Genomic DNA, 11,529 nt, shown 5'->3' with positions numbered 1-11,529 from the left:
TATAATATTATATTATATAATAATAACTATTATTATATTATTATAACTATCGTTCACATATTCTTCAACCGTATACATCCTCGCGGTGAAGTGAACGTCCTTCTTGGTTAAAATCGATGTTCCGGACGCATTGACGGAGCCCGTTTATTCATTTGGGGTCGTTTGGGCCACTTTTTCGATGATTGTTCCCAAAACGATAATTCTCACATTTTTACCCTGCCCGCGAAGCCGTAGCGAAGTGAACATCCCTTGTAAGTGAAATCGACATTCCGGACGAGCTCGCGTGGTCTCTTTCGTCGTTCGGAATCATTCGGGATCATCTGGACCACTTTTTTCGTTGATCGGGCAAAAAAAATGATAATCTGCATATTTTAAGCCCGCATGCGAAATTGTGGTGCAACGAGCGCCTTCCCCAACTGAAATCGACGTTCCGAACTCACTCGCGTGGTCCGTTTCGTCGTTCGGGGCAATCTGAACAAGCTCGCTGGTGCTCCGGTCAATTTGAGTCAAATTCGTGCATGTCGCGCGATAACTAATTTTCGTCGATCACATGTGGACACCTACACCTATGATATCCAAAAATTGATGCCAACAATCACTTTAGTGTCATAAATTCTTATATGAAAAGTTATTTTTAATAATAATATATTCAAAGTTTTGATGGTTGGTAAGTAAAAACTCCAAAATGAAAATTTAGAGTCCGTTTGGGATCATTTTTATCTTTTTTTTTAATTTTTTTTTGTATATGTATTTACTTGAAAGAAACATATTTGATGTGTAATTAAATGCTTTTAAAAACACAAAGTATTTTTAAAAATAAGTAATTTCATTATAGGCAAACATCCAAAAAATACACTAAACAAATAAACTTTTAAAATAAAAGCAAAAATAAATAAAAAACAAAAGTGATCCGAAACAAGCCCCTGGGTGTTAGATGTGTAAATATATAAGAAATGCGATGTGTATATGTGTAAATACCCCAAAATATATATTAATTTGGACAAAATTTTTATATTTTTCGGCGAGAATTAGAAATTGATGAAGAATATCTTTGCACTGCTGGAAACTATAAGAGCTTACCTGGAGATGAATCTGAAGGATTTGGGATCAAAATTACAACCAGATAGAAAGCGCTCAATGTCTTCTCGAACGGCGTTGCTGGGAATCCCCTGAATTAGAACCTGTGCGGGATAGTCCCAAACATGGATTAATTATTGAATTATGCCATCAGAGATTTTAATTTTAAAAACTGGTTCAGTTTTACTTAACAACCTAAACCAATTATTTTTAATAACAAAGAACATACTAAACAATTATTGTAACAACAAAAACAACACTTTATCCACCAAGTGGCACTAGATAATAGAAGGTTCCATACAAGATAAAAAAATAGAGAAAAGTTCACCATACACTTGGTAGGCCATTCACATAATTTGAGCGCTAAAAAAAAGATCAATAGGTAATCTATTTGGGAAATTTACATAAATAGCACGCAATTCTTGTGAATTTACTATGTCACTCCAAAACTTTCATATTTACACGCATAGCATTTTACCTATGCATGAAAGGTGGATTTGACTATTTAAAAGTGATAATTAGTGCTATTTTTTATGTGATACAAAAGAATTGAGTTAAATCCATAAGAATTGAGTGCTATGTATGTAAATGCCCCAATCTATTTCTAAGAGTAGTTGATAAATATATGAAGAATATCTAGAAATCCAAGAGTAAAATCACCAGTCAAACAAAGATCCCACATGAATCAGTAAATTATATTCAAACCCAGACGCCTAATAAAAATAGGTAAAAGAAGACATTAGATTAGAAATTTCTACCTCAAAAAATAAGGGCAGATTACCATGAAATGTAATGTGCAGCTTAAGCATCATTAAGTATTTGTTGCTGCAATTGGTGTTAGAGATAGACATCTAGCACATGTAATTCGGGGACAAACTAAGTGAAAGTTGATGGGTATGTGCCATCTCCAATTTAAATAGGAACGATACAAAGTGGTGGTAAAGTAATTGCAGGGATAAAAGCGTGAATAAGGAGTAACTCCTGGGTAAGAATAAAGGAACTTCCGCACCAATAAGAGAGTAACTTTTATCAAGTTCATAAGTAAAAATTTCGATCTAACTACATAAGACATATTTTGGTGTAAAGGATGGAGTTTCATCAAAATGTCCACAGTTAAACATGCTCTTGATGGAGCACTGTTAGGATTGGTTGAACTCCAAATAAGTTGCACCAAGAAGGTAAAACAAAAACTAGTATGAGATGGGTTGAACCAAAGCGGACAACACAACATAATTGAGCTAAACAATGTAGTTAAGAAAATTTACCATTTCTATATATAAGCACATCATCCTTGTGTAATGTCCATGCTCATCTTCTTGTATCATTCAAAATTTATCAAATGTCTTTGAAGAATTTTCATTTTGGAGACATCGGATAAAAAGGAAACAAAATAGAGAAGAGTCGCATGGCCCCCACACAAAGATGACATGCATAAATTAGGACTTTATGAATGCAATTTTGATAAGGTCCTATGATGGACAGCTTCTAAGAGAAAAAAAAAGAGAAATAACGCTTCATGCCCTGCATACCAATATTTGTGGGCCCAAAAAACAAGCAAATAGATACATAGAACATTAAAAACACATCCATCAACTTTATTTAATAATTATAATTCTAAATAAAACAAGCAAATAACAAACAAAATTATCCCATAATCAAAATTTCAAAGCTACAATGTCATTGATAATTTCAAATCAACACTAACCGTTCTACCATCATGCGATTCAGTGATGTCCCACTGGCCAGAATTTATCTGTTAGAAATAAACATGAAAAATAATATCTCAAGCATAAAACTCTTTGACAAAATTTCAAAATCCAAATGATTCACAATCGATAAATTTTTTGAGAGGAATAATTACAAAAGATTAGCAAAGAACTCAGAAAACTCACCTTATCTAACTTGTACAAGCGACCCTTTCTCGTAGTTTGTCTCAAAGCTGCGTCATAGGAAGATTGTGAAGGAAACTGCAACAACCTAAATTATAACAAAAAGAGAAGTTTACACACCTCAAACAATATAAGAAAATAACCTAAAGCATTTCTTTGAAAATGAAATTTTATGCAAGACCCGTAACCTCCCATAGTGCATAATTTGTATTACATTATTGATATTTAATTGATTGACACCTTTGACAACAAAAATACCCAATTTTTAACATTTATTAATAATAAATACAGAAGCATCCAGCTAAGCAATACACAAAGAACTAAGAAAATGCAAGAAGGTTGATTGAAATAAACAGTCCAAGTACTTCAATCTCCATATTATTCTCTAGATGAAAACAGAAGGATTTCAAATTGATTCATTTAGTACCAAAATTTACAATTCGTTTAAAAAAAATTGGCAATTTCTCCCTATTATGAAGAGACACAGCTAATAATCAACCTTGGGCAAGCCTTAGTTTAAATATATGATTAATCTCATATAAGAGTTAGCAAATCATTAATTAATCCAAGCAATAATCATAATTATTAATTAATTAATAGCCTCAAAGTTAGTTACTGTTATATATATATATATAGATAGATAGATAGATAGATATGCATACATACATACATACATATACCAGAAAAAAATAATGAATACTATTAAAACATCAATAATCCTGAAAACAATAATCTATATTAAATAATTAATCATTAGCTAAACTGTGAAAATATTTTGATAACAAAACCTGAATGGAAAAATGTTATGTAGTTCAAGAAAAAAAGAAAATTTTTTAGTCTAAGATATACAAAAAGTATGGAAAAGCAAGAGCAAACCGAAATCAGTAGAAAAATAGAAAAATGCATGCACAGGAGTCGAAGTAATTTGACCCATAGAACTATGTCCATTGTGCAAGCCTTAATTCAACGGACTTGTACGCCACGTGGCTAAAAGTAGGTTTCAAGAGATATGCATTGCGATTACAGCTTCAAGCACCAAAATTGAGGCATTGAGCATTAATTGGCAACCGAAAGAGGGAAAAATGTCCTACAAACTGGCTGTGCATATATCCAGATAGAAGTGTTATAATCATAGTCTAAGAGAGAAAATACAAGAAGCCGGTTGCATTAATGATCTGAGTTATTAGATTATGTAAAGAGACTGAAAAGAATCCCTCCATGCAAAGAGGATTAAGAGCTCCCAAGAGGAGCAAAGTTTATTCTATGTAAAAATAAAATACTATCCATCAATGTTATAAAGAATTTGGATGGAAGAGTTTGCTAGGCATCCCTGTAATATTTATAATTGGCTTGATATGTGTATGGCTTCATTGCGGACTACAAAAGCCAGGGTGAATTAGATTTCACTAAAATAAACTTTAAATATCTTAACTATAATATTAAATTCCTAATAATCTCTAGTTAGCCTTGTTAGTGTAATTAATCAGAATATGGTTTTAAGGTTGTTTCTAAAGCAAGTGAAAACAGCCTCAGATGTTTTCAGAATTTTATGAAACCACTCATTTTGCTTTCAAAAATCATGACATTAAAACATGATTGGCATTTTTTAATTAAAAACTTCTTTGAATAAGAAAAAAAAAGAAAGCTGATCGAATTCAAATAATCCTTACTCGTCTAAAAAAGATTAATTTTCTTCAGCCACTTTGACTATAAACTGGGTTCAAGATAAAAATTCACAAAACTGCAATTCACTTGAAGGAAACTTAAATGCAAGGGCATAGCAGTGACAAGCAGAATAAATTCTGCTCATGCATGAGCTAGCAAAGTTACACTCCATATGCTTTTTTCATGGGTTTGGAGACACGCTTGTGTTGGATGAGCCACTTAATGCATATCCAACACGAGGGAAACCATAAGAAGTCGGGCCATTTACATACATAGCACACAAATCTTATCTCTCTCTCTCTCTCTCTCTCTCTCTCTCTCTCTCTCTCTCTCTCTCTCTCTCTCTCTCTCTCTCTCTCTCTCTCTCTCTCTCTCTCTCTCTCTCTCTCTCTCTCTTCACTATTACCATTTTTTTTTAAAGTAAAACACACCCTTTCATACATAGGTTTAAAGTATCAAAAAGCTATATATGAAAATATGAAAGTTTAGGTGTGAGATATGTAAATAAACAAGAATTGTATGCTAGGAATGTAAAAAATTTTCCTAAAAAAAATCACCATGATAATTTATGAGGTTCATATGTGCACCATGACAGACTATTTGCATTCCAAGCCGCTCTATTTGCAGCAATGTTTAGAAATAATCTTGCAAAAAATTGTAACTAAAATGACTTGCTTCACATATTCTTAGTGTATAGTGACAACATTCAAAATAACTAGATGAGGTAGGACCAATGTGAACTAATGACAAATTGATATAAAAAATATAACGGATTGAGTGCGAAATAGGATGGTATACGTACGAACATTGAAATTGGGTTAAATGAATTGTTGTATTCAAACTTCACATCCGATGTAGACAGATTACATCCCTCATAGAAATGAATAATATCTGTTTTCAGAGTGTTTCTTCCAAAACCAGTCAGCCGGCCATAGACAGTACCTAGATGCATTGTAGTAAGAAACTATGCAAATTAAAACAAGACTGTGGAACAAAATAAATTGAAATAGAAATTGAGATAATTTCAGAATGAAAATGGCAATAAACTACTAAGTTACAATCAGGCACCGTATGCGACAAGTGCACACGCAGACAAACATATGAAAATCTGATTTTGTTTTTTTTAAGCATCATTAAATTCTGTATGGTCAATGAATCATGCTTATATGCCATCCACGTCATATATTGTTGTTATGGCTTTTGTCTCTTTATTGTCCTACTCCCTCCCAATTTTATTATTTACTTGACTCGACGTGATGGATAGTTTCTCAAGATAATAATATCAAAAGTAGATGGATGCGCGGTATATTTCATAAAATCATATGCCAAATTGAACTACCTTCTTTCAGCCATGCTGCCAGCATTTTTAAAAATTTAACTTCTCCTTTTGTCACACCCCGGGATCCAAAGTAGTATATTTCTCACAAATTTAGCAATTGTAGCTGCATTTAAAATATTTTTTCCCAAATAGAATATTTCTCTCTTTCTTAGCAATTGTGGCTGCATCTCTACCAATAATAGTTAGTTCGTGTACTTTAAACACCAAAGAAATCTGGTTTTGAAATTATTATTCATCCTTTCTTTACAGATGTATTCATCGTATATGGCAGAACTTGCTTTAAATTGAAGAAAGTATACACTGCATTAGAGTTTTGGTGAACATTTGTTAACCGAAAGAAAAATATGTAGGTTACACATGGCATAGAGCTTAGTTCTATAAAATACTGCTGCATTCGGAGGATGCTGAGAAATAAGAGATCTAATAGCTTGAGGATAAAAGACAAAATATTTACATTCCAAAATCAAATGTCATAGTTAGATTGAAATTTGAAACATTCTTAACATTAAAATTACTAGTAAATGATTGAAATTTGCATCAATATTGATCTAAACTTAGATTCTCCCAAATTTTGACCATTGTATTCCTAACGGAACCCGGATCAGGTTTGGCATAATTAAGAACGTCCAGACTTATAGTACTTGATGTATACTTATAGAGAGTATATAAAAGATGTTCAAATATTTTTATTGATCATAAAAAGAACATGATCATGCATCATGAAAATTGGTTTTATATGCATTAAAAAAAACAAGTGTGCACAATGCTATTGTTAAGTTATTAAAAGAATTATATTGGAGCACTTTCTAATATTATAATTAGTTTAGCAGTGACATAAAAATTTTCAATAATAATAGTACACCATCAAGAATTAGCATGAAGTTTATATCTTTATTTATTGATTAATATACAAACCGGAGTGCTTTGCCTTAAGCTTTTCAGATATCTATATTTCTACTTGGTGAGATATCTACTAAAAAATAGAAAAGGTAAATTTGAAATAAGAACAGCACGAAATTTTAAAAATCATTATATATGATCAAATTGCTAGGATATCCGCAAAATATTTCTTAGAGGAATGAGAGAACAAGTGACTATCGCATGAATGATTGGATCACAACATCAACCCTCTCAATTTTCATGGAGAGCAAGGATGCAACCTAGGTATGCATGCAAGCTTTGGATCATTTGAGCCAAGGACTTCATATTGTATATAAGCCTTCAGTTCGCCCGCTCTCTTTCCTCTAGGCACAGAAATCAGAACCATGAGTTGATTTGCCTGTCATAGAATCTCTGATTTATAAAAGGTGATACTTGATGACACAAGATAGAATCCTCAATTGGTATATTATTATAACTTATCCTCCTGATTATGAATTTTTTTTACTTACACATGTAGAAGAAGAAATCTCTAAGTTCTTTAGCAGTTAAGGGTGATAGAGGGCAATTTCAAAATAGATAAAAAGTAGCAAGTATGGTTTTACCCAGTGGTATTTTGGAGGCCAATATCATGATATGAGATGAAATATTTTGAGAATTTCTTGAGCTGCTTCTTTATTACGAATTAGACCTACTCAGGCATTAGAAATCGACATGAATGTTCTATTATTATGCACCATTTATGGCTTCTTATTCGGTAGATTCAATAATCTCTCCTCTCCTTTGGTCATAAGCTTTATTTAGGCTAGTAAAAAAATCTTAATATTTTTTTTTAGTTTGATCTCTTATATTTCTTAGTGGCTCATCATATTTCACTCTTAGAGTTGCTTTCACATCAAATTAAATGTCTCATTATAGCAAACTACCATCAGAGCCTAATATGGTGGTTGACGGCATTAAGGTTAAGATCAAAAAGTTTGATGTCTTGGAGAATTTTGGACTTGGGACAAACTAAGACGTGATCTTTTCTAATGAAAACTTATGAAGATGCTCATAGGTTGTTTGTGTGGGCTCCAAAAATTTACGAACACTCCCCAAGGCAACTCTCTGCGTTTATTTTTATTTTATTTTGAGAGACGGAGCTTAGGAGGGTCGAATTTTCAGAAGACGGATTAGATTGTAGACAAGACACTACCCTGGGTTCAAGGTTTACATTGGCGCAAGTCCCTATGATTAATTACTCATTCCGATAACGGAAGAACACTCTTGATTAAGGCTAGTCATTAAATATTAAAAGTTGAACATATAGATTTAGAATTTAAATTGCAGAATTCACCACTTGAAGCTTAAAGCGGATTGTGGGGGAATGAAGACGGACTCGATCAAGATCCCATGGTATCGTCATCCCAAGTCGTCACGATCTTTGATCAACTTAGTCAAAGAAGGTGTCGACCCAACCTGACAAAAGGATCCTTGTCAACAGTCATGGGCTATGTCGTCCAAGGTATCCTTATAGATCTGGGGTGGATGTTTGTCTATGGGGATATATTTAAATCAAACTTAGCTAATAGTAAGTTTTGTGTCAATTAATTGTACCCTTAAGATTCACAACTCAAATGGTAGAAAGTCATTGGGGGATATATGGGTTGCGGTCATTACCGTAATATAATGGTGTCATTTGACAGCAACCCGGTTAGAGGGATTTGGTCGTAACTGCTATTTTGCGGTGTTATTTGGCGGCAAAACCACGGGGACGGTGAACTCGTGCCACGTCCTTACTGGCATGCAATAACTTTAATTGTAAATATATTGATACATTTGATGTGAAATTTGTTCTTTGAGAGTCGAAGTTAATCAGAAGATTGTCACCATTGACAAACTGTTGCGGATGGTGTATGAAATTCACTTTTAGATTTTAGGCGATTAAATTTTAGCTTAAATATTTGGTTAGTTACTTCGAAAAGCTTGATTTTAAAGATTAACCCCTACGGTTGAAATCTTCAATCTACACGGTCATAATCGGAGACTTGAACATTTTAAAGATTTTATATTTAAAGGGGAGACATTTAGTTTTGTTAGTTTAAGCTTTTCAAAATATAAGTTCTATCAACTCATATTCTTATATGTAGGAGAATCGGACTAGAGGGGTGATTTAGACTTGTAAATTCCTATTTTAGATTTAGACGTTTATTTTAAAACTACAAGACTCATCAACTCCAATTATTGCCAGGAAAAGGATTGAATTGGTTGGGTGGGACTTACAAACCTGCCCTATAGACAAGGACGCCCGATTAGCCGACCCGGCATTCTCGAACCCATTAGTTGAACATTCTACACATTGGTTGGAGCACATGCAATCTTTTAAATTTCAAAAGTTTGAGTTATTTTAGCTAAAGCATTTGATGTCTTAGGCAATCTGTAGCCTCAGAGTATCCTTTTTTTTAAAGTTGATGTTGACCACAACTTTAATTGTTGCTATGAACTGAAGTCCTCCGACTATATTCCTCAATAGGTAAACAATAGTGAGATTTCTACTTTACATTTGGCTAGGAAAGAAAAATCCTAACCAAGCTGATAGGTTACACTTGCAAGTTGATTAAGGAATCTACCTTGTTTTTAATTGTTAGACCTCTCTTATAAGCCAAGGGAGCCTATGTCATGCAAATTAAGACAAATAATCATTATGCTCATGGCAACATGAAATAGGGCATATTAATCAGGTTCTAATGGAAACTGAGAATTTCTTAATGCATTTGGCCCAATATACACTCATGAAGCTAAGCCATGTTCTTGCTCTGCCTGAAAATTGATTGATGTGGTTTCTCCTTCATCTTGCATGCCAATTGTTTGATCTCTTAAATCCAATATGGAATATATTACTCTTAGAAAATTTATCCTTGCAGTGGTTATTCTAATTCTATGTAATGTATATTATGTCAACTTTAGTAATTCTCGAAATAAAATTATATGTGGTTCCTCTTCTCATAGCCGAACTTAAAGCTCTTAATGTCTAAAAGGGTCAAGCACCGTGTAATCTTATAAAGCTTAGATGATGTATGAACTGAACACCTACAAGTGATCTCTAAATTACTAGTGTTGTTTACCAAGATATATCCATTAACATCAAATGTCCACCTATCACTAAATTTTCTTACCTCTAGTGTCTGATTGTTGCAATGATACAACCTAACATTGTGCTTTAATGCATAACATAAGATCAATTCACTTGATCATCTCCTAAAAATGTATAATTAACTTGTGCTTGACTTTATTTGAAATTATTTCTTAAGCCTATTAAGTTAGATATTTTATTTCCTCTTTAAAACATGATGCTCTAGCTTAGATAAAAATAAAACAAAGTAACTCAACTCATTGCACCTTGTAACATATAGGGTACACAAACTTTATTCGACTTCATGTTAATCAAAAAACCTTTGTAAGCCTTAAAATCCTCATCATTAAAAACGTGCATCATATATAACTTATAACATTCAAATATATTAGATTCTATATCAGATGAGAGATCATGAATATACTTAATTCTAGCTAATATCCTAGTCCATATGCCCGCAATATGAAAAATGTTAAATGCCAAAATTAATTATCTCCCAACATATTCTTTTTTTTTATGCTTTCTAATTTAAAAAATAACATCATTTTAAAAAATCAATATTTTTATATCTTACACCCGAATTATATTTCTCCCATATAACATGTTTTCATGAGAGTGCTTATAAGAGATTAGAGAGCAGTAGTAACATGTTTATTCTTTAAACCTTAAATGATACAATTAAATGCTTTATATGTTATTTAACAATACATTTTTTTTATTGCAAAGCAAATAATGTTAGCTTATGTTGACCTCACTTTTGGTTGAGGTCTAGAAAACTTCTTTAGTAGCCTAGGTCTAGCCATAGGACTTTCCTATTGACTAGTCTTAGAAAACTAGAAAAGGTACCCTCACCATTAGAAATTCAAACTCTTCTCTTTGCTCAACTTGAAATTCCACATATCAATCTTAACCTCTAATATTTAGAAGGTAAGATCATTATGGGAAAGCTCAATAAGAGTTCTTATAGGGTTACTTGGCCTTAGGATTGACCCTAGGTGTTGATTTAAAGCTAAGGTACATTATACCCTTACTATATCTTCACAATACACTAATTAAGATCAATACATGAGAGCCCAAAATGGGGATTTCATTGATCCATTGTTCATTTAGAATAGATATCTATCCAATTCTATTTGAAATGCCCAACTTGGCCTTTTGCCCCGAGGCACCTCCAAATTATCTAACTACTCTTGGGACCCAAATTTGGCCAAAATTTCCAAATTTTGCCAAAATACCCAAAATTGATCAAAACACATTTCAAACACCTTGAATACATCCAAATTTGCCAAAACTGACAAAAATTTCCAAAAATGACCAAATTACCAAGATACCCCTCCATGACCCAAAATTCAAAAATTCCAAAAATTTTTAAAAAATCCCAATAAATCCAAAATATTCCCAATTTCATTTTTGTTCAACTACAACATGATCCAATTTGGTCAATTTGACCATTTTTGACAAAACCCCCAAATTAGCCCCCATATTAGCTAACACCCCAAATCTCAACAATTGAATGCCTTAGACCTCAAATTGGCATCCATTGTTTGTTAAGAATCCTTTGTGAGGTC

General features: G+C 32.8%; 1 protein-coding gene across 1 annotated transcript in view; it reads right to left on the bottom strand.

Moving 5' to 3' along the window:
* Positions 1–11,529, bottom strand: part of LOC110028116 — a 37,846-nt gene that overhangs the window by 17,591 nt on the left and 8,726 nt on the right. Inside the window, exons 2-5 of the mRNA XM_020729847.1 lie at positions 5,438–5,573; positions 2,970–3,054; positions 2,783–2,830; positions 1,082–1,181 (exon numbers count right to left, since the gene is read on the bottom strand). Of these exons, the coding sequence (XP_020585506.1) occupies positions 1,082–1,181; positions 2,783–2,830; positions 2,970–3,054; positions 5,438–5,573 (369 nt within the window). The remainder of the gene's footprint in view (positions 1–1,081; positions 1,182–2,782; positions 2,831–2,969; positions 3,055–5,437; positions 5,574–11,529) is intronic.

Source organism: Phalaenopsis equestris, unplaced genomic scaffold (assembly GCF_001263595.1).
Source record: "Phalaenopsis equestris unplaced genomic scaffold, ASM126359v1 Scaffold000488, whole genome shotgun sequence".
NCBI classification, from domain to species: domain Eukaryota; kingdom Viridiplantae; phylum Streptophyta; class Magnoliopsida; order Asparagales; family Orchidaceae; genus Phalaenopsis; species Phalaenopsis equestris.
Note: the sequence above shows the minus strand (reverse complement) of the source record. Positions and strands in the feature narration are given on the sequence as shown.